Source organism: Bubalus bubalis, chromosome 20 (genome assembly GCF_019923935.1).
Source record: "Bubalus bubalis isolate 160015118507 breed Murrah chromosome 20, NDDB_SH_1, whole genome shotgun sequence".
Taxonomy (NCBI): domain Eukaryota; kingdom Metazoa; phylum Chordata; class Mammalia; order Artiodactyla; family Bovidae; genus Bubalus; species Bubalus bubalis.
In genome coordinates this window covers 36,362,122-36,389,565 of record NC_059176.1, presented here as the reverse complement: position 1 = coordinate 36,389,565, position 27,444 = coordinate 36,362,122, and the positions used below count along the sequence as shown (strand labels likewise).

The 27,444-nt window shown below is 53.3% G+C and overlaps 2 protein-coding genes across 4 annotated transcripts in view; one reads left to right on the top strand and one right to left on the bottom strand.

Annotated features, from left to right (window-relative positions):
* EDC3 (enhancer of mRNA decapping 3) overlaps nt 1-12,884 on the top strand; it is a 47,058-nt gene extending 34,174 nt beyond the window's left edge. For both annotated transcript variants that reach the window (XM_006080643.4, XM_044933188.2), the window contains exons 5-7: nt 2,267-2,420; nt 7,694-7,911; nt 10,490-12,884. In XM_006080643.4, coding sequence (XP_006080705.1) covers nt 2,267-2,420; nt 7,694-7,911; nt 10,490-10,824 — 707 coding nt within the window. In that variant the 3' untranslated portion in view covers nt 10,825-12,884. The remainder of the gene's footprint in view (nt 1-2,266; nt 2,421-7,693; nt 7,912-10,489) is intronic.
* Nucleotides 12,885-13,331: 447 nt separating this feature from the next.
* On the bottom strand, nt 13,332-27,403 carry CLK3 (CDC like kinase 3). Of its 2 annotated transcripts, none has more exons than XM_025271473.2 (13): nt 27,268-27,403; nt 23,466-23,617; nt 22,591-22,807; nt 20,649-20,745; nt 20,306-20,372; nt 17,910-18,026; nt 17,131-17,297; nt 15,814-15,908; nt 15,588-15,717; nt 15,264-15,346; nt 14,646-14,725; nt 14,385-14,475; nt 13,332-13,743 (listed from the first exon to the last, which is right to left on the bottom strand). In XM_025271473.2, the coding sequence occupies exons 2-13, from the start codon at nt 23,615-23,617 to the stop codon at nt 13,567-13,569; spliced, it is 1,473 nt and encodes a 490-aa protein (XP_025127258.1). In that variant the 5' UTR covers nt 27,268-27,403; the 3' UTR covers nt 13,332-13,566. The 2 variants fall into 2 exon arrangements, with proteins under 2 accessions (XP_025127258.1, XP_025127259.1); XM_025271474.2 differs by having other exon boundaries at nt 27,225-27,361.
* Nucleotides 27,404-27,444: the final 41 nt, after the last annotated feature.

Here is a 27,444-nt window from a genome sequence, read left to right as displayed (position 1 = left end):
GAAAGCAGCAAATGCTCAGCCTGCCCTTGGAGAGCCCTCAGAACTGGAGAGGAGGCACCTGCACGTGTAGCACCAGACCTAGTTCCAGAAAGAAAGTTTGATCAGTGGAGTGGCAGGCACAGGATGCACTGCCCTGGCCTGTTTCAGATTCACCAGAAAGGGAATAAGTAGGCAAAGAGCTGCACGGACTGGAGGGAAAGCTCGCCTTGCGTGACTCTGCAGGTGAAGAGGGTGTTTGAAGTAGGCAGGTGCGTGACTTGTCTGACAGGTTTAGGGTTGTTAGTGTCTTAGGATTCCTGAGAATTCATTCACCCTTTTTCACACTGCTATCAGTGGTTCCCAATTAGTTCTGATAATATGTGCATGTCTGAAACCGACCATAATAAATGGCTGTTTAATCAGCTGTTGACATGCAATCAGGCTACAGCCCCCAGCATCAGCATCTGGGGTGTCAACGGCTCACTTTTCAGAAGGGGCAAGGGGCGAGGCTCGGCTCACTGCCTGTCATGTCTGCTCCCAGCAGGATTAGGACTCAGACAGGTGGAGGAGCCCAGTTAACCAACAGGACAGTGTTTGTTTTGACATGGAGATGGTTTTTATTATTACATTATTATTTTGCCTTTCCTTGAGAGAATACAGACATGGGTACTGTAAGTTCAGTCTTTATGCTTGGGTTTCTGTTGTTAAAATGTATAGCCACAGCCTGATTCTCTGTGGTTTTAGGGATCTATGTAGGCAGGACTGGATAACTGATAGAACCTCAGGACATTTCTCCTGAAATCATCAGTGAGGAAGAGAAATTTTTCTATAGAGGGCTCTGGAACCAACAGGATGGTGATGAACTTTCTGATGAAAACTTCTGCCTTAGAGTTCAGTCACACAAGAAACGGTAGATTGGCATCATTTATACGTTTGAGTACCTGATGAGATCTTGCCTCTATTGGTAAATAAATACAGCTGAGATGACAGAACTGAGGTGGGGGTCGAGGAAGGAAGAGGCTTATATCTCTACTTTGAGGGGTTTACAGTCCAGTACAGATGAGGACACAGGATCTAAAAAGGCACCTGAGGGACTTCCGTGAGGGTCCAGTGGTTAAGACTCCACGCATCCAATCCAGGGGCCCCAGAGTACATCCCTGGTCAAGGAACTAGATCCCACATGCCAGCAGTCAAATAAATTTTTAAAGTGGTGTGGGGGGCATGTGATCCATCCAGACAAAACTAGATACATGCAAAATCCCTTGATAGCTTGCTGATTGGAACCTGTGTTTCTGTCTGTGAGCCCAGGGCTCACTAGCAGAGAGTTTGCTCCCTTGGCAGTCCAGTGTCTTTAACCTTTGTAAGGTGGCATTGGATGTCAAGGCAAAAGATCACAGTTTTTGACTTTGCTGTTTCTTTCCTATCCTGGTTTTCTGGGCTCTGAAACAGCACCTTGCTACTGGACATGTAATGCTATAGACTTCTTCAAGTGTACCGAGCTGCTGAAGACTTTGACCTCGTAAAACCAAGTATTTTTGATGGTGTACTTTCAGTGACTGTGTTTTCCCTAACCTTTATAGAGTTGCAATTCGTTTATAGTGAGTAAAAGATTTCTTCTGAGTAGCTTAAAGCAAACCATAGGTTACTTTCCATGTACTCTTTCTCTTCCAGAGTTTTAGGTTACAGTCACCCAAAGGGGGAGAAAACAACAAATTATTCGAGAAAGCAAGTTTCTAGTTGAATTTCTTTGGCTAAACAGAAGGGCTAAGTAGAGGAGAGTAGGAGGAAGAGGATGTGGGGAGCAGGTGGGGTGAATAGGTCATCCTGCCTGAAAATTGAATAGCGGGGACCAGAGGGTCAGGAGGGTTAGTGAGTGTCTTTTCCACTCTAGGCAAGAATAAGGGGTCTGCTTATGAGGAAAAACCTCACAGCCATGAGGGGCATTTCCCCTACTTTGAGGAAAGCGTGTTGTAATGTGGTTGGCAGCCTTTTCTTGATAGTACCAGGTACATGTTGGTGGATTTGGCCTCTTCATGGTCTAAAGGTAAACTTATAAGAGAGGTTAAGTTCACCCCGGCTCTGTGGTAGCCTGAACAGGTTGTACGTAGTTCCATATCGACTGCTTGAGCTCTGGAGAGCTGCATAGCATGCCTTTGTCTTGGACTATGCAAATGGGCTGAAGAGGGTCAGTCTTAAAGTCTTGGCTTTCTTGGATCAACTTCAGTATTTGAAGAACTGGTTTCCTATAATCACTTTGCGTTTTTCCTCACCTCCTTTCAAACTGCAGACTCTGGCCTGGTTGTCCCAAGTATTTCCTATGAGCTGCATAAAAAGCTGTTGGCTGTGGCTGAGAAGCATGGCTTAACTCTGGAGCGGAGACTGGAGATGACAGGCGTGTGTGCCAGTCAGATGGCATTGACCCTGCTCGGAGGACCCAACAGGTAAATGCCCACAGGAGGGTGGGGGGTGATGACGCTACTCTGCCTCGGCGCCACCATGGTGCCTCACACACGCAGGGGTTCCGCTGCTGCTCCTCTAACGCGAGTCTCTGTAAAGTCACTTGCCGGGACGCTACACAGCGTTTGTTTGCCACTCTCATCCTGTCCTGGGAGTCCTTGTTATTCTTCCAGCGCTTACGCATGCTCAGTTGTGTCTGACTCTTTGTGACCCCATGGACTATAGCCCCCCTCCAGCTCCTCTGTCCATGAGGATTCTCCAGGCAAAAATACTGGAGTGGGTTGCCATGCCCTCCTCCAGGGGATCTTCCCGACCCAGGGATTGAACCCGTGTCTCTTAATGTCTCCTGCATTGTTGGCAGGTGGATTTTTTTTTACCACTAGCACCACCTGGGAAGCCTCTTCTCCAGCAAACCACTCTTTGATTCTTCCTTCCTGGAAGCAGTTGACTCTAAGACTCCTGCCAACTAGCAGAGGCTTGCCTTCTAAGAACCTCCAGAGACCCAGTTTTGGTACAGCTGAGTGATAGGGAACTGCTGAGGGTACTTCAGTAATGCTGGTGCTGCTACTGCTAAGTCGCTTCAGTCGTGTCCGACTCTGTGCGACCCCATAGACAGCAGCCCACCAGGCTCCCCCATCTCTGGGATTCTCCAGGCAAGAACACTGGAGTGGGTTGCCATTTCCTTCTCCAATGCATGAAAGTGAAAAGTGAAAGTGAAGTCGCTCAGTTGTGTCTGACTCCTAGTGACACCATGGACTGCAGCCCACCAGGCCCCTCTGTCCATGGGATTTTCCAGGCAAGAGTACTGGAGTGGGGTGCCATTGCTATAACATGATTAGTTTTGTGTTTTAAAAACTTTGGCTGAGTAGATTAGCAGAGACAAGATTGGAGGCCATGAGACCAGTTAGAAAATGGTAACAGAAAACTGAGCCAGGGGCCAGGTGATGATAGTCCCAAGTAGGGAAGAGGGGATCAGAGGAGTGGATAGATGAGGGAGCTTTTTAAGGTAAAATCAAGAGGCAGGGTATTGAGTGGATATGAAAGGTGATTGAAAATAAAGTGTCAGGGATCACTGAGCTTAAAGCGTCCTAGCCTGGACGCTGGGCTAGACAGCGACAGCAGCCACTATGATAAGGAACGTGGGAAGAGGAGCAGGCATGGAGGAGGTGGTAGGTTTTGTTTTGGATATGTTGAGTTTAGGACTGTGAGACATGCAGAAGGACTATTAGCAATCTGGATCTGAAGTTTAGAAAAAGGTCTGAGCAGAAGATAGAGATCAGAAGTCATCAGCTGGTACGTGGTATAAGAATAGGCAGGCTCCGTTAAGGAGAAGGTGTGAAGAGCGGAAAGGGCCTGGGGTGGAATTCTGGGAAACATCAGCATTAAAGCCTAGTTAAGAGATGAGCCTTCCAGAATAGCTAAGAAAGTTTAAAGCCAGAGAGGTAAGAGAACCAAGAGGGCAAGGCTTAAGAACCAAAGAAATAGTGTTTAAGGAATAAAAGAATGGTTAGCAGTGGTGATGCTCAGCGAGCAAGCACATTTAAGGTTGACAGGTGTCTGCTGGATTTGTCAGCGAAGAGGAGGACATTGCTAGTCTTGTGGGAGAGTTATGGCTAAGGTGATCCACACTGACAGTGAGGTTCCCCTCCTTGCTTCTCCACCCCTCTCCCTGTAGAGTTGTGTTCATCCACCTTGCCCCTTGACGTAGGCCTGCTTTCCCACCCGGATCTCTGGCCTGGCCTGGGGAAGAGCCAATGGAGACTGCAAAGGAGGAAATAGTGCAAGTTGCCCTCTGTAGTATATCATGCTCTTGGGTCTGCTGACCGTTGAACCTCCTCCCAGAGCAGCCACTGGGGCAACCCTTGGAATTCCTGGAAGTATTTGAGGCCATTAAGTGGCTTCCCAGAAATAGCAGTTTGGGGGCAGGACCTGAATGTCCTTCTCAAGTCCATTCCTCTTGGGTCAGCTTCTTGTGGTTGACTGTCCTTGTGCCTGTCTGTTCTTTCAGTGTCAGAGCTCTCAGAAGGGTCAACAGTACTGTTCTTTGCAACAGTTGCTGGCTTTCCTTTGAGGAAGATACCTCTGTAATCACTTTCACGTATGTTAATTGTTGTTCAGTCATGTCCGTCTCTTTGAGACCCATGGACTGCAGCACACCAAGCTTCCCTGTCCTTCACCGACTCCTGGAGCTTGCTCAAACTCTTGTTCATTGAGTTGGTGGTGCCATCCAACCATCTCGTCCTCTGTTGTCCCCTTCTCCTCCTGCCTTCAATCTTTCCCAGCATCTGTCTTTTCTAATGAGTTGGCTCTTACATCGGGTGGCCAAAATATTGGAACTTCAGCTTCAGCATCAGTCCTTCCAATGAATATTCAGGGTTGATTTCCTTTAGGATTGACTGGTTTGATCTCCTTGCAGTCCAAGGGACTCTCAAAAGTCTTCTCCAATACCACAGTTCAAAAACATGAGTTCTTTGGCACCTTCTTTATGGTCGGTCCAATGCTCACATCCATACATGACTACTGGAAAAACCATAGCTGACTAGACAGACCTTTGTTGGCAAAGTAATGTCTGCTTTTTAGTACACTGTCTAGGTTTGTCATAGCTTTTGTTCCAAGGAGCAAGCGTCTTTTAATTTCATGGCTGCAGTCACTATCTGCAGTGATTTTGGAGCCCAAGAGAATAAAGTCTCACTGTTTCCATTATTTCCCCATCTATTTGCCATGACGTGATGGGACCAGATGCCATGATCTTAGTTTTTTGAATGTTGAGTTTTAAGTCAGCTTTTTCACTCTCCTCTTTCACGTTCATCAAGAGGCTCTTTAGTTCCTCTTTGCTTTCTTTGCCATAAGGGTGGTATCATCTGCATACCTGAGGTTATTGATATTTCTCCCAGCAGTCTTGATTCCAGCTTGTACTTACCAACCCAGCATTTCGCATGATGTACTCTGCATATAAGTTAAATAAGCAGGGTGACAGTATACAGCCTTGACGTACTCCTTTTCCAATTTGGAACCAGTCCGTTGTTCCATGTCCAGCTCTAACTGTTGCTTCCTGACCTGCATACAGGTTTCTCAGGAGGCAGGTCAGGTGGTCTGCTATTCCCATCTCTCTAAGAATTTTCCACAGTTTGTTGTAATCCACACAGTGTAGTTAGTGAAGTGTAGCTTTGGTGTAGTCAATGAAGCAGAAGTAGATGTTTTTCTGGAACTCTCTTGCTTTTTCTATGATCCAGTGGATGTTGGTGATTTGATCTCTGGTTCCTCTGCCTTTTCTAAATCCAGCTTGAACATCTGGAAGTTCTCAGTTCACATACTGTTGAAGCCTTGCTTGGAGAATTTTGAGCATTACTTTGCTAGCCTGTGAGATGAGTGCAATTGTGTGGTAGTTTGAGCATTCTTTGGCACTGCCTTTCTTTGGGATTGGAATGAAAACTGACCTTTTCCAGTCCTGTGGCCACTGCTGAGTTTTCCAAATTTGCTGGCGTATTGAGCGCAGCACTTGAACAGCATCATCTGCTGAGTCATGTTAAGTACCATGGTATGTTAAGTATCATGCATTTTTTCACTGTGCCTTCACAATAGCATTTAATTTGCTCCTCATTGCTTCACCTCGAAGGTAAATAGTAGACTGGGTTTTAAAATGAGCAAGCTAGGGCTCAAGAGAGCAGAAAGACTTGGCCACGTGACGCTGGTGGTGCGCGGGGAAGCTCGGTCCCAGCACCTGGACTCGGAGCCCTGCTGTTGGGTCTGTGGGTGTCGTGGTCTGTTTTGAGTTCTCGGATGGGGCATGCCTCTGTGAGAGGAAGAGTTCATTTAGGGAATAAACCCAGGGGAGTCAGATGAACTCTGCGGTTATCTGTGAGCAGGGAGAAGTACTTACCATATTGCCTTAGGATGCAAACATGGTGGGGAGAAATGAATGACTTGGTGTATATGAAAGTACACTACCAAATTCCCCTGAATTTATTTGGAGAGTGAGGGTTTCCTCTTTGGCTTGACAACATCTGTCTTCCTCTCTTTGGAGAAAACCCATAAGTGACTGTCCCTGCTCCACCCCAAGCAGGGACCTAAGCCTCTTTCTGGCTGTTCATCTCCCTTGCCTTCCTGCCCGGAGGCAGACAGCACTGTCTGGGAGTTGGGCATAGCTCTAGGGCTAATTTTAACCCCCTTATTTATGGCTTCTCTGAGACCAGAGGGGTCTCAGCCTTTCTTTTGGGTTGGGGGGGTGTCTCCACTTTGAATGGCATAAAGCTGAAAGTGACTTCATCAGAAGGGAGTGTCCAAGGCAGGTCCCAGCCGGGAAGCCCTTAGCCATCTGCCTTCTCTGTGACCAGAACTATAATGATACCAGCATCAGTTGAGCCCTTTCTGTGTCGGTTCCTGTTCAGAGTGCTTTACATCCATTCATCTACTCAGCAGTCTATGAAATAAAGTAGCTCCAGCGTTGCCCTTATTAGCTTACTGGCAGCTCAGAGACGAGAACTTGGACTGGCAACTAATTGAGTATGATTTACAACTACCCTCTTTGGTACTTGCTGTGGGTCTCTCAGGAGTTGAGCCAGAGTAGTCCTAGAAGGAGTGGGTCAGAGATTCGTAAGTGAAGGGCTCTCTGGGCAGGTGAAGTAGTTTGAGCAGAACCAAGAAAGAACCTTCAGGTGCAAGAGAGAGTGATGAGACCAGTCTTGCTGCAGCAGAGCAGGCACATTGGGGAAGAAGAGTCAAGAAGGCTGTAGAGGTGGAAAACCTCTTCGCCGAGAAGTGTTTGATGTAATGGGTCCTACAGTGAGAACAAAGTGTTCGTGGTTAGCAAGCAGTGTTCTGGTGCTGGTGGTTTACGGAACAAGGTCAAGTGAACCGCCTAGTGTGTGCTAAGCCGCCTCAGTCGTGTCTGACTCTTTGCGACTCTGTGGACTGTAGCCTGCCAGGCTCTTCTGTCCACGGGATTCTCCAGGCAAGAATACTGGAGTGGGTTGCCATGCCCTCCTCCAGGGGATCTTCCCGACCCAGGGATCGAACCCAGGTCTCATGTCTCCTGAATTGGCAGGTGGGTTCTTTACCACTAGCGCCACCTAAGAGGACACAAAGATGAAGTGTGGGCCAGTGGGAAGGCCACCCTGTGAGCTTGGCCTGTAGTGGATTTTGTCCATCCCCTCTAGAACCTTGGCCCTGAGAGCAGCAGGTGCCAGGGGGTGTCTGGTATAGGGGGCAAAGGTTTGGCAAGTCTCGGCTGATGACGTTTCTTTACCTTCTGTTCCAGGCTGAATCCCAAGAATGTTCACCAGAGGCCTACAGTGGCCCTGCTATGTGGGCCTCACGTGAAGGGGGCTCAGGGTATCAGTTGTGGAAGGCACCTAGCCAACCACGATGTCCAGGTCATCCTCTTTCTGCCCAACTTCGTGAAGATGCTGGAATCCATTACCAATGAGCTGTCTCTCTTCAGCAAGACCCAGGGCCAACAAGTGTCTAGCCTCAAAGGTGAGCCCTCGCACAGGGTTGGGGAGCCCTCGGTGCTTTCTTGGTCTGGTGGCGCCGCCCAGTGGCGACAGGCAGAAAAAGAGTAAAGAGCGCTTTGCTCATGAGTAGTATTAGAGTCTGATCTGATCTGAGTATTAGAGTCTTAAGGAAATAAATACCTTTGGTGTCGACTTGCCTACTTCCCATCCCTTCACCTTCTTCCTCCTCCCACCACTCAGATGGAGAGGTGGGTATCCATTTATTCGTTTCACAGGTAAGTACTGAATGGGTGCTGTTGCTGACACTGGGGATATGGCGATAGATTTTTATTTTTTCTTAATCCATGCTTTTGTGGAGCTTACATTCTGGTTAGGACAGATGACAAGTGACATTTCTCTCAGGTCAGATGGTAGTAAGTGTTATGGAGACAAATACAACAGGGAAGGGAGCTCGAGAATGTTGGAGGGTTGGGTGGAGGGAAGCAGTAGACTTAGACATTTCAGGGTCTGTCATACAGGGCCTGTGGGTCTTTATGTAAGGTTTGAACTTTGAGATGGAGAGTCACTTTAGGAATAAGTAGCAGAAAGATTTAATGCAGCTCGGGTTCCAGACGATCATTACGTCTGTTGTTTGAGCGCAGACTGTAGACGTACACAGAATTATCAAGGCTGTGGTAATAATTGGAACGAGAAGTGATGGTGGCTCAGACAGCATGGAAGTGATGAAAGGTGGTTAGTTTCTGAAGCAGTATTGAAGATAAGAGTTTATAGATTGGATGTAAAGAATAAGAGAGAGAGAAGGGTAAGGAATGACTCCAAGGTTCTTGACCTGAGTAACTGGAAGGATGGAGGTGCCATCACAGAGATGGGAAGAGCTGGGGGAGGTTTGGGGAAGAAGAGCAGAAGCTCAGTTGGAGATGCCCATTGGATAGGCAGGCGGAAATGTTGATTGATGGAGATGAGTCTGGAGTTAAGTGAAGGGATCCAGTCTGGAGTTACAAGTGTGGGGAGGTGGTATTTAAAGCTGTAATGAGCCTGGATAAGGTATCTTTTAGGAAGAGAGAATAGATAGGTTGTTAGAGTGAGTTCTTTGGATAGAAGTTTAAGGGACCAACTAAGACAGGGAAAGAGTGGTCACTGAAGGAGAAGGAAAGCCTGGAGAGTTTGGTACCTGAAAGACAAGTAAAGAAAAGAGGGTGTGAGCAGCTGTGTCAGCAAGCCTTTCTAGGTTGAGTTCAGATGAAGATTGAGACTTCATCTGAAGTCTTCAGCCACCATCACTTCTCGTTCCAATTATTACCACAGCCTTGATAATTCTGTGTACGTCTACAGTCTGCACTCAAACAATAGACGTAATGATCACCTGGAACCCGAGCTGCATTATATCTTTCTGCTACTTATTCCTAAAGTGACTCTCCATCTCACTCAGACTCAAAGACTTGACTGCTGGATCCAGCAGTGTGGAAGCCCCTAGTGATCTTGACAGGAGCAGTTTCGAGTGGTATGGTGAAGCGTGGTCTGGTTGGAGTGGGTTGAAGTGAGAACAGGGGAGAAGTGGAGCAAGCAAATGCGGCGCAGAGAAAGGGCCTTTCCAGGGATCAGATGGCAAGATGGGGCCAGAACCTGTCTTAACTCGAAGGGAAGATGCCATTCCCACTCTCAAAAGCCTCAGGGCTCACAGGGACACCCCCATCCCCACCTGTGGTGGCCTGTTCTGAGACTAATTGAGGTATGTCAGTACTTAAGGCTGAGACCTGGGGAGGGATTCTCATATGTGGGTTCCCCCTCTTAAGATCTGTAATATGATGCCCTTTTCCAGGCAGTTATTCTTCCTTAGCTGCCCACAAGGCTTCCTATCCCAGTTGCTCCAGGATGTTTACCCTTGAGTTTGGTCTGATTTCCACTAGTCTCAGTTTAACCTCTTAGGCTGGTCAGGACTTACGTGCTTATTGAGCCATCTGTTCTTACACTGTGCCAGAGGCTTGGTGAGAGCAGAGAAGCCTTTTTACACACCTGGGAGAAGTGAGAGATTCCTTCCCCATTCTTAAGTTTGGGCTGCAAGAAGGACTCATTTCTGTAATAGGGGACCAGCAAGGCCAGGCTGTGGAAGCAGGCCAGCCTGGTGTAGAGTGAGCACGCTCTTGCCTATTCACACTTCTTGGGCCAGGCAGCAAATGGCAGTCAGCCCAATTCTCCTGGGCCCTGGTCACATCCTCCCCCTAAAGGCTGACTTGGTAATAGAGCCCACCTTCCCAGAGCTTATAATTTACTAGGAAGTTAGATGTGCAGAGGAGGCAGGGGCATCATGTCCTGAGAAGCTCTGCTCACCCAGCAGCACGACAGTGCTTCAGCCTGGGAGCTCCACGAGGACAGTGGTCCATCGGGCTGACATACCCTTGGTCTCCAGCACCTAGCCCAACCAGGTCTTGGAACTCCCGGAGCCTGAGTCCTGGCCCAACCTTGAAAAGCCTGGCCTCTGCAGAGGCATTGGAGTGGTGTCTGAATAAGACACTCTTGGTTGGGGTCACCGAGGTTCTTGTCCCAGCCTGGACTGCTCTCTACTTTATAGGGGTTACAGATGGCACTCTTTCCACCTGCAGATCTGCCCACTAGCCCGGTGGACCTGGTGATCAACTGTCTGGATTGCCCCGAGAATGCCTTCCTGCGGGATCAGCCCTGGTACAAGGCAGCTGTGGCCTGGGCCAACCAGAACCGGGCACCAGTACTCAGCATAGACCCGCCTGTGCATGACGGTGAACAGGGCATCGATGCCAAGTGGTCACTGGCTCTGGGCCTACCTCTGCCTCTGGGGGAGCACGCGGGCCGTGTCTATTTGTGCGACATCGGCATTCCCCAGCAGGTCTTCCAGGAGGTGGGCATCAGCTACCACTCGCCCTTCGGCTGCAAGTTTGTCATCCCACTGCACTCTGCCTAGAAGGGCTCTGGGTGGGCTGGATCTCGTAGTCCCCTGCTGCTCCTGACACTGAACTTGACAGCGAACGCCTTAAGGATGTGAAGCTTCATGGACCTGTTGTTAAATTTTTTCTCTTTTCATTTTGTTTCTTTGAAAGAACAGATCATATTTAAAACTGACCTGTCATGTGCCCTGAGCCAGGGAAGGCTTTCCCCTTGAGGGCACGGGGCAAGTGGCAGGCTTAAGTGCACAGTGGCTCCAGGCATCTCTACACTCGGCCCCCTGCATGGTCAGGTGGGGCTTTGTTTACAGACATAGGCAGCTCACAGACCGTATGTCAGGTTACAGCCACTGGGCCTGGGCCGACGCCTCACGGGGTGGGTCAGCCCTGGTTGGGGGTCTGTGCTGGCTCTGGTTCAGAGCTTGTGGCTTTGTCTCCCCTGCTTCCTCCAGCCAAGCAGCCCTTCCTCTGATCATGTAGAACTGGCTGCGCTGCCGCTGTCCGTTAGAGGGCAGACTTGCATTCTCGGTTCAGTTTGAGGGCTTTGAGGCCTTCCCTGAGCCCCACCGCAAGATGATGGGGGCTTTGACCCTTTCTCCTGAGCTGATCAAGTTTTATGCTAGCTTTTTTTTTTCCAGAGGGTCCTTCCTCCTTTCCACTCCATCACTCTGAGGCAGGGAAGGGGGGCAGGGTGGCATCTGAATGGTGTTACTGTATTGGGATTCTTTTTTTTTTAACTGTTTTTCTGTTGTCTTCAGCACAGGTAGTATAAGCTTATGTTACTGTAGAACCACAGTGCCCATCTTGCCAGCAGTGCCCCCGAATCCCATACTCTCTAGCTGGGGACTGAGCCTTTGCCTAGTCTGGGGCCAGACCCCTCAGGGTGCAGCTTTAATGTTCAGTATTGGGGAGGCCCCTGGGGGAGCCTGGTGCTGAACCAGAAGAGGCTCCCTGGTGCTTCTGTCCTAAGCCACCATTCCCGCTTCCTCTTTGCCTGCACACATACCCCTGCTCTCCTGCCCCCTCTGCCCTTCCCCTGAAATGGTCCCTTGTAGCTGTGGGCGCATGTCCCTCCCACCCTACAGTGTCTGGGCCTTGAACCCTTTGATGGTCCTCTCTAGATGTATAGGCTCAGGGCCAGCACCCTGTCTCAAAGATGCCAAAATGAGGCTAGTTCTGGATGAGCTAGCTGGTGGGCCTCAGCCTTAGGAACACAGTGCTGCTCAGATCCTAAGGCACTGAGCCCCAAGATGTTCACAGGCCCTGGAAGTTCCCGAGAGGGGCCCTTGCAGAGGCTTGTGCTTTAAAGCCTTTTTTAGGGCTTCAGGCTTCCTTCTGCTCTGTGCCCACCCAGTATGGTTAAGGGGGTGAGTGGAAGGGCTTGATGGATGCAGGGTAGGCCCTGGTACCCTGGGTTTCAGGATACTTATCACTTTCCTTATAGGAGCATAGCTGGGGCAGATTAGGCAGGGCAGAGAGGGCTGGTCCCTCCTTTCCTCCCAGCCTCCCTCAGATGTTAAAGTGTCTCCAGCAGTGGAGGGCACCCAGCGACTGTGAATCCCGTGCTGTGTACCTTTCCTGAACCTCTGCTCACTCTCAGGGCCGAGAAGCTCCTGAATGAGGCCCTGTCTCTAAAGGTGGGGCCGTAGTTTGAGGAGCAATGCTGGGTTACAGGCATTTTAGTAAGCAACCACTCAACAGGCTCTGGCTGCCTGTTAATGCGGTGAGGTCTCCTCATTGGGTCCAGTGAAAAACAAGCTAGAACCCTGGCCCAAAAGACTCTACTTGCTCCAGTAAGTCATGGTGACCCTGTGGGTGATGGCCTTGTGTTGAGGGGCTACTGGGAGTTGGTGCCCAAGCCTCTATTTTCTCCCCAGGTGGCACTGGAGCCTCTTCCTGCCCTCAGCCTGGGCCTTCCCAGGTGGTAAAGATAGCATGATTCCTCCATCTTCACCTCTTTTCAGAGGCATCCTACCCACAGTGCCCAGTTCCCACGGGGCCCCAGTCAGGTGGCCAAAACTCATTCATGCAGCTCTTGGGGAACCAAAAACCAGCACTAAAATAAAGCTGACAACAGGAATCCTGTGTGCTGTGGTACATTGCTCTGTGGGCTGCAGTGTGCTGAGGCACTGCATCCCCAGCCCTGGGAACCTGCCTTGATCCTCACACTTGATCTCAACAAGCCAGTTACTGGGCATACACAGCCTGATGTCTCGGCCAGAGACAGGGCTGGAAGGAAAGATAAACCCGGTGGGCCAGTCCTGGCATGTTCTCTGGGGCTGAGAGGCACAGGGGCCAGCAGGGAAGTGGGCGCAGGACAGGCCCAGGTGCCTTTCCGGACTGTTGAGCAGACCTACCACTGCTTTTCTGGGCTCAGGGGGACACCCGAGCTTCTGGCTAGCCTTTCCGGGCCTGGCCCAGTTCACACGTAGCTCTCCACAAGCGGCACCGCTAAGAAAGACTTTATTAATAAAGTAGGGAGGGGAGAAGGCAAGGAGCCTGGAGATGGACACACTGGTACCAGGGGTTACAAACAGTAAGAAACACTTTATTATAACTTTACAACATATAAATAGCTTGGGTCAAATCTGTGCTTTCTGGCAGCTGGGCATCAGGTCTCTTCCCCTGCAGGCTCCTGCCTTCCTTCACATTGCACTGTTCACTGCGTGGCTCTGGCCCTGGGGCCGGTGGTAGAGGTTGGAGGAAAGGGGCCGGGCAGCCCAGTCCCGCTCTCCATCTCCGGTGCAGTGGCCGCACGCCTGTCATCTGCTTGGGTTGCGGCTGGTGTGGAAGGACCGCTCCTCAGGGGTCAGACCAGCAAAGAAGGGGTGCAGCAGGGCCTCCGCCAGTGTGATGCGCTGGGCAGGGTCAAATTCTAACATCCTCCTCATCAGGTCAAACAGCTGCACGTGCTCCAGCGTGTCTTGGAGCATGTAACTCTGCTCAGGGACACAGGTGCCTCAGTGTGACGGCGGGCCCTGGGAAGCCACAGCCGGCCCCCTTGCCTCTGGGCAGCCTTGCTGCATGGCTGAGGAGGCAGGATGCCCCCTGGAGGACTACTGCTGCCCTCCCTGACAAGGAGCAGGTCTGCTTTTCGTGCCTGTAATCATGTCTGCTCTGAACTTTGTCAGGCTACCAGGTGTCCTGCTGGCTTGATGCCTCTGCCCCCATGTGCAAACTTCTGACAGGTGGGTACACAGCACCTCTGTGAAATTCACTTGTCCAAGCACCAAATGCAGTTGACAGAGGCTTCCTGGCCATGTCTAGGTCTTCCCCCACCCTCCCCTCAGTCCTGCCTAGTGAGAAAATAGGGAGCGGGAAGTAGCAGGGTCTCAGATATCTGGCTCTTCGGATGCCCCTGAGTACATCAGAGCCACCCTGTGGGGAAGGGGAAGAGCTAAGGGCCCCTCTAGGGCAGTTTGCAAGAAGCCTTACTGCCAGCACCCGGCAGCCTTGGGCACAGGCTCCCACAGAGCCGGAACGAGGAGGCCATTGTTAGCTGCCTGGCCTCTGCTGTGTATTTGCCCAAGGCCTGGGGTCTCCTTGGCATGAGTTGAGCTGGGGGAAGCCAGAAACTGACCTTCAGAGGTTTGCAGTTCTCCTTCACATACCGGCCGTCAGAACTGTTCTCATCCCAAACCAGGCCCCCTTTGTAGAAATATTTCTGCTTCCTGAAAACAAAAGACAGGAAGGGTGGAGTCAAAATGGGAAAGACAGCAGCAACGCGGAGAAGAGCAGCGAAGCAAGGCAGGGGACCCCGGCCTGACCCAGCAGGGAGGTCTGGGCAACAGCTCTGCCAGGTCACTCCAAGACAGGAAAGCCCTGAGGGAGCAATCCTTACCTTGTCCGGTGGATCATGTGTGATGGGATGGGCCCTAGGATCTTCTCCATCATCACCAAATGCTCTCGGTTCTCGTGGGTCTGTGGAAGGGTGAGGGACACAGCAAGTGGGAATCATGACAGCCTCCGCCCCCTCAAGGTCCCTCGGAGAATAAGGGATAAGAAAGATGGTCAAGGTCTCTCCCTGCCCCAGGAGATGCAAACCCAGCAATGGGATAACAGCCCCAGCCTTTGTGATGTGGTGGCAGCCTGGGACCAGGGAGGAAGCCAGCCTGTTCCCTTGGTGACTTCTCGACCCTTCAAGTGTACTGCATGATGACACCTCATTCTGGCTAGTTCCTCTCTCCCCCCAGAAAGTGCCCTGCCCTGGCCCATCTCTGTGCCCTCACTCACGCTGTGCCCCTTGCCTGGAACACTCCTCCCACCCCAATCCTCCATCCCTGATGACTGACTGCAAGAGTCCCTGAGTGTTCCAGCTACCCTGACTGACCTCTTCCTTCCCAAGCACCTACAACCCTCAGGAGTCTAATCTCACAACATGCTGATGGGTGGGTGGGGGTCCTTCCCACACTAGGCCTCTGCAGCTTACGGTAGGGGGGTGATGAGGGAGAGGCCTTACCTGGAAGAGTGTGAAGCCCCGGTAGTACTCAAAGAGAATGCAGCCGATGCTCCAGACATCGCAGGGCTGTGCCCAGCCCAGCTCTGAAAGCCAAGATGGGGTAGGCTATGAGACTCAGCTCTATGCTCCCAGCCTAGAGGTCACAGGGCAGCTACCACGCTGTCTACTGGGTTTGGACCCAGTAGAAGTCCCTTTCTTAAGACCAAGTCAACAACCACAGAGACTCAAGACACTGGCTCCAGGTGTGGACAGGCACTACACTCCCTGTCTTCATTCCTGCCAACAACTGCCTGCTTTATCGGGCTCAGAGCTGCAGTCACTCACCAAGGATCACCTCAGGTGGACGATAGTGACGGGTGGCCACGATGGTCGTGTGATGCTCATGGTCAAAGGTAGCACTGCCGAAGTCAGCCACTCGGATGCTGGTGTTCTTCACTGACTTCTCCTCACAGCTCTGAAGGGCAGGGAAGGGGAGCCAGGTCAGAAGTCTGTACTGGTGGGTAACCAACTCCTGGAACAGGGCCTTGATCTTTACCCCACCAATAAATACCTTGTGCTCATTGTAGAGGGTTTCAAACTCAGAATTCACAAACAGGATGTTCTCTGGCTTCAAGTCTGTGTGGGTCAGTTGGTTCTCATGTAGAACTGGGGGAGCAGGAGAGGAGGGAAGCAGACACTGAAAACCTGGGCTTCCTCTCTGGCCCGCCTGCCAGCGCTAGGCCAGCTCCCTCCTCCAGGGCCAGCCTGCTAGAACCCTCAGCCCCTAAGCTCAGCAGTGGCACAGGGAGAAGACCACACTGCCTCTGCTATGGCTTCTCTCTCAAGAGTGCTCTGTATTTATGAACTCAGAGGGTTCTAATTCTTGAGGGGGCAGGGGAGATGCCTTCCATTTAGAAAACCTTCCACTTGTCTACAGGGGACCAGGTCTCTCACCAAAGCTGCAGTATCAGTCTTGGGGTGATTCCCTCTCCCAAGCACCTGCTACATAATTTGCAAGGCCCAAGGCAAAATGAAAATGTAGGTGTCCTTATTCAAAAGTTACTTAAAATCTAAAGATAGGAGTAGGAGAGCATTAAACCAAGCACAGGGCTCCCTATGAAACAGGGAAGCCAGTGCCGCCTTTCTCCCCTCACCCCCAGCCCCAAGCAGGGGGACGCCTGCCTTTTCCCTCCAACCCTGTCCCACCGATGGTTGTACCCTGCCACTCATCCCTTTTCCCATCTGGCACTCAAGACCTCCCAACGATGTAGCCCATCTGTCTTGACATGGGCCCGCTCTCCACCACAGCGAGCTGCTGCACATGCCAGGCTCTGGGCCAGCGCTGGGTGGCTCACCTGGCTTGGAACGCTCTCCCCAGTCCCGTCATCTATGCAGGCCCTGCCAGTCTAGCTCCAGCCACCTCTCCAGTGAGCCTTTCCAACCTGTTTCAACCACTACAAATCCTGCAGCACTGAGCACAGGCACCACCTTAGAGACTGGCAGACAGATGGGAAATGATGGTGAGACATGGCGTCTTGCTGACAGGATCTGTGGGTGGGATCTACCAGGTCAGTCTGCGACCTCTTCACCCTATCCAGGAAGGTAGGCATGGGGATGGTACGGGGCTAATCCTAGAGCAGCTCTCTCCCTTCTCTTCTGGAGAGCCTGGGGTCAGAGGCCAGCTCCACAGGCCCCTGGAGGGGACTGCAGCCTCTCTGTCATCACAGGTTCCTACTTGAAGGCCTTTCAGCCAGAGGGGCCCTAATGTCTTGGGGCCCAGCAGAACAGTCAGCAATGTGCTGGAGAACCTGATGGGAGGGCAGGGCCGCCAGGTGCCTTTGCTGCAGACAGGAGGCTCCCCCTGCTCCGCTTGAGGGTAGGAACTTACATCTAAGGGCGTGGCAGAGCTGGTAGGCCATGTGCCGAACATGTGGTAGAGGGTAAGGCTGGAAGTTATTCTCCTTTAGGAACTCAAAGGTGTTCTTGCCCAGGAGCTCAAAGGCGATGCACATGTGACCGTGGAAGTTGAACCAGTCAGACATCAAGACGCACAGGCTGGAGAAGGATGGATGGGGCTCAGGGTCTGTGCTGGGGGCTGGCTGCCCACCGGCTCCCTCAGGTGAAGACCGTCCCCACTCCCTCCCAGGCTGCTGGGTCACACACAGGATGCAGATTTACAAAGAGAAAGAAAACTATGGGCACAGTCCCTGCTCTCAGAGAAAGGTGGCGTAAGCAGGCCACTCCACAGGACGAGTGCCCTCTGCCGAGCTTCCTGAGCCTGCAGGGCTCAGCACAGCGCTTGGCGGAGAGGAATGCTCCATGTCTGTGCGCTCCTTGGGATATGGCTGACTACGTGAGCACCTGAACAGTTTTGGGTTTATATCTTGTCTAATGCCCACCACAACCCAGTGAAGCCTCTAATTTACAAATGCAGGGCGAGGAGGCCACCTCAGAACACAATGCTGGTTGCAGTGGAGCCTAGACTGAAACCCAGATGTTCCTTCCAGCAAGACTCACTCGCCAGACTCCCCCGGCTCTGGCTGCCAGGAGAAGGCATGGTGCCAACCTGGCAAAAGGGCACTGCTCAGTCCCAGTGGGTCTGGGCCACTGGACTGGACAGACACTGACCCCTAGGAAGCTTCCCGCCCATTCCCTGCCAACACTCACAACTTGTTCTCTTTGTCCTTCTCCTTGATCTTCTTGAGAACGTTGATTTCTAGCCGGGCGGCCTCTCGGTACTTGCCTACATTGCGGATGATCTTCAGGGCAACCTGAGACTTCCCTCTGGACCGGGGAAAGCAGCAGCAGTCCTCATGAAAAGCTATGCAGCCCTTCCCCCACCCTCCACCCCAACCCAGCAACTCCTGGCAAATGCTACATAGGACTCCAGGAACAGGGCTGCCCTGAAGACAGCAGATTCCTGATGCTCAGCCTGCCCCACACAACCCCAGGCCTCTACTGTGCAGTACGGAGCTGCTGTTGACAACCGTGCCAGTCTTAGGTTTTTATGATCTCAGCTGCTGCCAGCTCCTGGGGGGAGTGGGCAGAGGAGCAGAGCCCCATCCTGCTGACCAGCACCAGCCCTAGAGCTTGCTCAGTTACCTGACCTGGAGGCCCGTCAGTCCTGACCCTGGCCAGGCCATCCCACTCAGAACCCTCTGCAGCACCTGCTGACTTTCCTGAGCACATCACCTACTCTACACAAACTGTTCCTCCTGGGCTTCCAGAAGGGAGTGAGAGCCTGGCAGGAGGGAAGGTGCCAGCAGAGGCTCTTCCCCTCACTGAACCCCAGGACCGATCCCTCAGCACACCTCTTGGCCCCACCTGCCTCAGTACCAGCGATGGCATTTGTCAGAGACCCCCAAGTGCCAGGAACCCTTATTCAGCGTCCAATGAGGATTTTAATAATTCCTGCTCCACACCTCCCACCTTGCCCCCAGCACCACCCCTGTATGCCACGAGCAGGTGCCCAGCAAAGAATAACTGGGGGAGGTTAGGCTGCCAGGCACAACACTCTCAGGAAGGGAGAGCCAGTGCTCAGATGCCCAGCGGGAAATTAGAGTGATAAGCCCTGGCCCACAAGGGTGTGGCCTAAGGCCTCTGGGAAGCTGGCCTTGGTGCCAGAAAGGTTCACAGGTTGAAGGGCAGAGGCATCTTCTAGAACACAGTGCATTTTTCTCATCCCATTTTTCCAGATTTTCAGGGTAGGAAAGGACCTCAGAGGAAAAGACATAACTCCAGACTCCTGGAACAGCATCCCTCAAGAGCATTCCGACCCTTGAGATGAGCTCATCACATCCACACAGCTACTGACCGAGTTGGGCGGCCCTTCCTTTTGTGGAACTGAATTCTGCCTTCTCACAATAAGCCCATTGGCCAACTCCCTCTGGACTCCCTAAAGGTTCCCTGAACCCTGGGCCTGCCTTTAGTGACTTCAAAGGCTCGCTTCCCATCTAGCTGCTCAGAGTGACAGCCCAGAGAGCCCCAGGTGGGATAGCTCTCAGATCTGCCACCTCTCACCACTGTACAGTCTACATGTCCCTATGCCCACTGGTCCCAGCCCTAACTTCTTGGGCCACAAGGGGTCTGAAGGGTGTTTAAATGGGAACTGGGTGCCCAGGGAGGCTTCATTGGTAATAATCACTACCTTAAATTGGGGTCACATGGTGGGCTGAATTGCTAGGTTTAACTGTCCTTTCCAGGCACCCCTCAACATGGGAGCGCCAAGTAGAGCAGTACCCAGCTCCTCCGTTCGAGAGCTGGGGGATACAGACAGACCCTGAGCATATTTCTTCATCCCTAAAATCATACGAGAGTCACGTACAGGCAACACGTGGCTCAAATGAGACAGCAAGGACACAAGCACTTTCTGGCCAAAGTGCCACACCAAAGAGGGGCCATTTAAGGCTCGAAGGCAGTGGGTTCGCAGGCGGCAGCCTCCCAGCCTAAGGGAGAGGAGGCAAGGGTTCTGGTCTCAAGGAATGGCAAGGGACAAAAAAGTTTTTCACTGTTCAGCCTATAAGGGAGCAAGGAACCCCTAGCAGGATCCCAACACACACAGGTGTACCCCCGCTCTACCTGAGCACATTCAAAGGGGCCCAACCCCTAGCCACGCTGCAGATGGCAGCAGCCCACTTGGTAAGAAAGCCCAGGGTCTTGCTCCTCTCAATGGGGGCCTGCATGACCTCTCAGGCAGACTTCCAGAGGGTGGAGGCTCAGGCTTGAGTTGGGCTCAGCAGTACGCTCAAACCCCTGCCAGGCCCCTAAAAAGAGCTCACAGGAAGCAGATCCAGACCATGGAGGGGCCAGGATCTTGCCCTGTTCTGATCTCCACCACAGCCCTGAGGAAGTGGGGAAACTGGAACAGCACCATTTAGTGACCACCAGTTCTTAGGCAGAGATGCCACATGCCCATGGATCCCAGGAATTTCTCCCTATTTTAGGGGATCAGCAAAAACCCAACATGCACTGGAGTTTGGTGCTACTCTTAGAAGAGAAAAAGGTTAAGCTCTGCCACCACCTTCAAGAACCTTGGGCCAGCTCTTCTCAGGAAGAGAGCTCACCTGGCATGGTCCAAGCACTCCACCACCTTGCCAAAGGTGCCTTCACCCAGGTTCCCCACGATCTCATCTAGGAGAGAAAAGAAACAGGGCATGAGAGCCTGGAGGACAGAGGGCTGGCAGCTCCTGCAAGTTCACAGCATTCAAATTCTCAAAAACATAAAAGGTTTCTTTCTCACTGCTACACTCTTAAAAACAGAAGTTGCTAGAGTCTGTGTCATTCAGGCAATTACTGGTGGCCCCTCTAAGGCACCACGCGCAATAGAGGCCCCTCGGGCAGGAGAGGTCTCGTCTAACAAGGGGGATAGAAAGTAGAGAGGTAAAGTTTTACGAAAGGTGGCTGTACATCGCTCTTGGAGCCAATCGCCGATCCGGCACACCAGGTGGCCCTCCTTGTCATCTTCCACACTCCGGCTGCTGCGCTTACTGCTCTGTTGGCTTCTCTGCATGCACCGCCCCCCGAAACGCCATCCGACCAATCGCATGGTAGGCGGTTCCGATTGACAGATTGAGATGTCAGTCAAAGGCAGAGGTGGAGACGGTGAGGAGCCGGTGGGTTGGTTGATTGGATTTTCCAGATCCCAGCATTTCATAAGGCACACAGCATATATAACGATAGGGATATTGCAAGGGACACGTCAAGACACAAACTGACTTCAAAAACAGAAAAGTAAAAACAGCTACAGGTATGTAAAGAAAACTCGGACATTATCTAAAAGAAAGGCGCCGCAAATGCTCAGAAAGACGCCCAGCCTCTGCTGCTAAGGGGCTGGGCCACGTGGAGAGTCGCAGGCCTGACTCCCTCCTCCACTGAGTCTCCCCCTCCCGACCCTCCCATGTCGGCTTCAGCCAGGGTGAAGACGCAGTGAGAAGGGTACAAGAAGACGGCGGGCCGAGCCTAGGTCAGATCATCCAGAATGGTCAGAGGCCACTCTGGTTCAGCTGCAGAATGCCCAGTCTGTCTGCCCACGCAGTCCTGCACATGCCCGACAGCTGCCACCTGCCCCTAGACAGCATCTGTGGCCAGACTCAGCATCACCAGCAGAACCAGCCTTCCGTCAGCAGCCCTTGCACCACCAGCCTCGAGCAGAGAAGGAGCGCTGGATCCTCTGGGCCGGTCGACTCTCCAAGGCCTACCACCACAACGGCCCACACAGGCCCCAAGCCAGCTCCTGCCCTGGCCTTGGCACTGAGGCGACTCACAGGCCAGACCCAACCTGAGCCTCATGACAACAAAGGGCACCAAAAAGAGAAGAAGCAGAGCCACACACCTGTGGCAGTGTGCAGAGAGGGCACCAGGCCATGCCGCGTGCCCGGTCAACCCTCAACCCACGGCCACTCAGAGAAGTCACGGGAAAACTCGGCAGAGAGACACCTGGCCCCCCTCCACTGCAGCACCACTACTCCCTGGGGCCTCGTGGCCGGGAGCCATGGAGGGAGGGCAGAGGGCTGGGAAGGGAAGAGAAGACAGCATATACCCTCCGAGACACACAACTGGCCTTCCTTCCCAGAGAGCTGAGCGCAGAGCAGGTTCCTGGTCTCAGCAGAGATCTGTACAACACTCCACAAGAAGAATGCTTCCAGGCCCTGCTCTGGGCATGTGACCTGCAACTGGACACGGCCTGGAGCTGGGGGCCTTTCTGCCACTTCTTCACATGCCCCACCCCACAGGCAGCTCATCCCCCTCACCTTGACTGCCCCTCACATGAAGAGGCTAGACTGAAGAGGGTGTGCCTGAAGGTCAGAGGGCAGGTCCCAGTCCAAGCTCATTGACGGACGGACCCCGCCCCCCCACCCATGGGCACTCCAGCCTCCAGGCCTCTGGTGAGGGGTGTAGAGAGGAGACTGCAGAAGTGGATGCAGTCCACACCAGTCAGAGCACTCAGCTGTGTGGCGGGGCAATCTCTGGGTGGGAAGGACCAGGTCAAACAGCTCCAGACCACATACCAGCAACCCTATTAAGGATCCTGAAGAAGTGTCCCTGGCCACTCACACACATGGCCTGTGCCTGGAGCAGTGTGGAGACAGGGAGGCCAGAGGCCAGCCAGCGCCGGAACCAGAACCCCTAAGTTGCCATTTCCAGTGGGCCAGAAGACAGAGGAACTGGGCCCCTGCTCAGCCCTGCAACTGGACCAGACAACACATACATACACACACACACACACACACACACACACCAAATGCGCGTGCGTACGGCTGGCAGTACTCACCCAGACCAGCCACCTGAGAGAAGGCTAGAAAGAGACGAGGCCTTCAAGCCCCAGCCAGCACACTCGGCCACCACTCACCGAGGAGGCGCTGCTACAAGACCTGGTGCGGCGTTTGTGGCAGTGGTGGGCGTGCTTGCGGGTCCGGTATGGCTCCCTCTCCCGTGATCGCCGGCGATGATGGCAACGTGAAGATCCGTAGTAGTCCTCCCCAAAGGATGGGCTCCGGTCTTCACACCGGTAAGTGTCGCTGTCACGGTGCTCCCGGTATCTCCTCTGGTAGGGCAAGCGGTCATGGCTGCCAAGAGTCACTGGTCAGAATTTCCTCCCCCCAAGCAGGCTCCTGCTGCCAGGCAAGACTTGTATGGTGGGGTCCTTGCAAAGGGCTCACAAGGGTCGTCTGTTGGAGCAGAGGTATCCGGACTACGGGAGGTGGGGAGGGTAGCACCGGTATGTGAACCCCAGTCTCCAGACCGGTGGTCCTGACGGCATCCTTCCGGGGCCGCAGGAGGCAGAGCACGGGAGGTGGGCGTGGCAGAGGGCCTCTGAGCGCTCCCCTATCACAGAGCTCTCGGTAGCCTGCTAAGGCTGTAAGTTAGGCCTAGGGGCTGAGATAAGACCAGAGACCAACCTCTGGAAAGGGCTGAGATTATGTTCTTAACCCACACTGAGGAAGGCTCAGAGGTTAGCAGGGGAGATGCTGGCCTACAAAGCGGGGGAGCATGTTAGGAGAAGAAAGACTCAAGGACAGAGAAAGAAGGGGCAGGAGGTGGTGAACGGAGGCCAGGGGATGCAGCTGAGATCAGAGGAGGAGGCAGGAGAGGACAGGGTGGTGACCCAGGCGCAGCCAGGCAGAGGCGCAGCTGCCTGAACAGGCCCAGGCGCCACAAGCCTCCAGACCATCTCCCCAGCCCAAGGTGGAAGGGGTCCTCCCTTCCCACCTAACTCCCTCTCACCTTCTAGACCGAGATCTCCGTGGCGGTGGCTCCCTTCGAGACGGGTATCGCAATCTCCCTTCATGCTCCCGACTGTAAGACCGCCTCCTCTTCCATCGGTAGCTCAGGTACGGGTCTGGCTCAGGGGAGCGGTATCGCTTACAGTGATGCATCTAGGCCACAGAAACAGAAAGCCCTGCTGAACATGCAGCCAGCCACTGGGCTGCCTCGGTGCTCCTGAAGAAGAGGCCCATTGTTCTGTTTGGGGGCAGCCCCTCCCAGGGGTTTATGAAGTGATGAAGAACTCTGAGGTCACACTGGTCAAACAGCAGACAATGGGTAACACCCTTCTCTGCTGGTGAACAAACAAAGAGCTGCCTCCCCAGCACAGCTTTGGCCTGGTGGCCTGAGCACTCAGGGAACCAGGTGAGCCAGGACCGGTGTTGAGGCCGAACGCATGAAGGGGCTGGTGAGCACCACCACGGAAGACCCCCAGGAAGAAAGGGAGCCTCTTGTGCTCAGCTCCCTCCTGCTCGTCTGTAGGGTCCTAGGAAGGGCCTGTTCTGTTGAGCCAGAGGTCAGAGTCAAAAGGCTGCTGGCAGGGAGCCAACACACAGGAGCAAGGGGTAAAAGACCTCGAGTTTCAGAAGCCAAGTTGCCTGGCTGAGGCCCTGAATTGTACCCCACTCAACGGAGTAAGGACCACAAATCAGTGTGAGGAGCCACAGGCAGAAATGAGCAGACTAGCCCTCGGACAAAGAGGGGCCCCAAAACATTCCCGAGCACACTTGAGGGTCTGGTCAAGCAGACATGGGGGTTTATCCAGCCTTTGTTGGTCTAAATTCAGTCTCAGAATCAGTAAAGATGCCAGGCATCTTCAGAGCAACCAAGTTAGTTGCCTGAGGCCTATTTTACACCCTTAGACCACCTGCCACTGGTGCCATGCCCAGGCAGTGCCTCACCCCCAACAGGACCATTATTGTTCCCTCTTCTAAATCCCCTGCTCCAGTACCCTCTTCTGTGCCCATCTCAGAAGGAGCCAGAAGGCTGTCTGTCTGGCAGGCTCTGTGTTCACAGAGGCAGGCCAAAAGGGCCCCACCTCACTATTCCTAGTTCAGTGGGAATTTACGTTCACCACAGGAAATTGCCAGGTTGGTTCAGCCATGTGCTATGTGAGGCCAGCTCCCTGTTCCACCCATACCCCAAAACCTGACACTGCCTCCTTGGGAGGGCTCGGTCAGAGACTATAGCTGGCCTCCCTCCCAATCCTTCACTTGGCCATAGCCAACCTACGGTGGTCAGTCCTGGGCTTGCCTGATGAAGCACATTTTTGACAAATCCATTGAGGCTGCCCCATCTCATGAGAAGGGTCTGTATGGAGAAGAAAAGGATGAAACAGCTCTCCTTGAATGAGCAGGTCACCAAAGCATATCTGACAAAACACCTGGGAGCTTTCCTGGGACCCCAAGAAAGTCACTGCCCTCAGTCTCCCGGCTAGCGGCTGTCTTCTGCCCTCTACCTGAAAGTCTAGGCCCCAGCAACCCTTGGGGATAAATATTTTGTAACAGCTCAAGAGCTCAGACTGCAGTTCTGTTTTGGTGATGAGCAGATTAATGTTTCACTGTTTCCCTGCCATTATGGCTGGGTTAGGTCCCCAAGTAATGGAATGAAGGCAGTATCTCACATCTCACTAAGTGACACGGAAGATGCTCCAGTGACCAGAACAAAGGCACTGCCCATCCGCACTGGGCAAAGCATCAGACCTGGAAGACCTGGTCTAGCTCACAACAGGCCAAAGACTTCCTCCTGGGACCTACAAGATTCATGTACAGACATGGTCCTGTTAATGGAAACAGCACAGCTTCAAAGTCAGAGAGAAGTCGATCTGAATCCTGGCACTGCCATTTCCAGCTTGTGCCTTTAGGCAAGTTATTAAACAACTCCAACCTTCAGCTTCCTCTTGCAACACGGGGATAGCTCTGTGAGAATTAAATTATGCCATCTTGTAAGTAACATGCCTAGTACACGCCTTAAGGTCAAATGCCTAGCACAGGTCTGGGTTCACAAGATGTACTGAAGGCAGCTTTTCACTAACAACATTAAAAAGGTTCCGGGTAACACCTCTGGGTCTGTGTTAAATGCCTTAAGAGCATTGCATGTGTGCATGCTAAGTCAATTCAGTCATGTCTGACTCTGTGACCCTATGGGCTGTAGCTTGCCAGGCTGTTCTGTCCACGGGATTCTCCAGGCAAGAATACTGGAGTGGTTGCCATGCCCTCCTCCAGGGGATCCTCTCGACCCAGGGATGGAACCTGCATCTCTTACATCTCCTGCATTGGCAGGCAGGTTCTTTACCATTAGCGCCACCTAAGGACATTTTAAAAGTCCCTTCCAAGGAACCAGGGGGGAGAGAGCTCTGGGTAGAAAACCCTGAACAAAATCCCAGTGCTGGTGCTTACTGGTCTCTTAACCTTTTACAAGTCACTCTGGGCCTTGGTTACCGTATCTGGAAAATGGAGATAACACGACCTCCCGGCCAACTTGGCAAAGGAGAGGACAAGTATAAGAGCTATATAAAACACCACACACAAGGCAATCATAGAGAATATAACTCCCTTTAACACATTCTAGGCAGCTGAAATATTGGAAATACCAGATGCTCATTATTTCCAGCTAGGGCTCTAGGGCCCATTTCTCATCAATTATCTCTAATTCTTAGACCTCTGCAAACAGGTTGTTAAAAGAAGGTAAGGGCCACAATTATGCTCTGGAAGGCTCTGCTCTGCACAATGAAGAAAAAGGTAATGCGAAGAAAACCAGGCAGAGGATGCCAGCTTTTTTCTGAGCACAGGCTTACATCTCATTTGCTGCTCCCGGCCAGAGAACTGGGCTGACAAGAGCAGCCAGCCAGGTCAGCGGCTGCCCTCCCGGGTCCCTGCCACCCCGCGCCCCACGGTTATTTTTGGCTGACGCTGCCCCACCACGGCAACCTCAAACCTGCCACCTTGCAAGCCGCCACCACCGGGTGAAACGCTCCTCCTTTTCAAGGGCATGGAGGAGGGAAGCTGGAAGGCTGCCAACTCCGCTTCGACGGAGCCCTGGCTCAGGCGATTCCCACCCCAGCCCCCACGCCAGGACACCCGCACCCGGAACTAAAGCACAGAGACTCCCGGAGCGAGGAGCAGCCCGGGCATTTGTACTGTCAGCTTGGCCTGGCCCCTCCTCAGGGCTGGAGCGGATCCATCACAACAAAACAAGCAGGGGGCCTGCGGCCCTCGCTCGCGTCCCTTCCTGTCGCTCGGGTCCCAGAGATCTCAGAGCCCCGTCCCCCGTAACCGCCGCCAGTGGAGGCGAGGGGAGACCTGGGGTGGGCGGGTGGGGGGGCGGGGGAGGCAGGCCAGCTTGGGCCGGAATCAAACTCCAAGCCGCGCGGGGAAGGTGTCTGAGAACTAAGCCTCGAGCCGGGGAAGGGGAGGGTCTGAAAGCCCCTCCAGGGTATCCCAGGTAGGGCCCCGACCCCATTCCGCGGGCAGGCTACAGGGCCAAAACTGGACGGATCTCTGCAGGGGCCTCAGAGGCCTCTCATGCTCGGACGTCGACACGCGGGAGCGAGCGGTCGGGGTCTGTGGTAATCGCCCTCTGGGGAAGAAGCGGCGGGTCAGGGGTGAGAGGTCGGGGCCGCGGCCTGAGGTAGGCCGAGAAGAAAACGAAAGGGGGTAGCCCGAGACCGAACCAAAAGCCCCGGGACCCACACCTAGCGCGCCCTCCCCGCCGACTCACCGCCCGCCACTGCTCCCGTCGCGGGCCCGGGCCCCACACTCACGGTCTCCCAGGCTCAGGCTGCTGCTAGGCCCCACTCCCCGCTCGGAGCGCCTCTTCCGCTTCCGGCTCCGGCCTCCGCCCGTGGCAGCCCCGCCCCTCGCGTGACGCAGCCGTCCTCAGCCCGGGTAGACCTGGCTCAGCCCCCAGGCCGCTCTAACCCCCGACTCGAAGGCTCTGG

What these genes read in the sequence shown, in the direction of transcription:
- CLK3 (XM_025271473.2), bottom strand. Translation starts at nt 23,617, where the DNA reads ATGCATCACTGTAAGCGATACCGCTCCCCTGAGCCAGACCCGTACCTG. An exon ending in CGATTGGCTCCAAGAGCGAT is followed by an intron (nt 20,373 to 20,648) that starts GTACAGCCACCT and finishes TTTCTCTCCTAG; the next exon opens with ATGAGATCGTGGGGAACCTG. An exon ending in TCCACCTGAGGTGATCCTTG is followed by an intron (nt 15,347 to 15,587) that starts GTGAGTGACTGC and finishes CTTGGCTTTCAG; the next exon opens with AGCTGGGCTGGGCACAGCCC.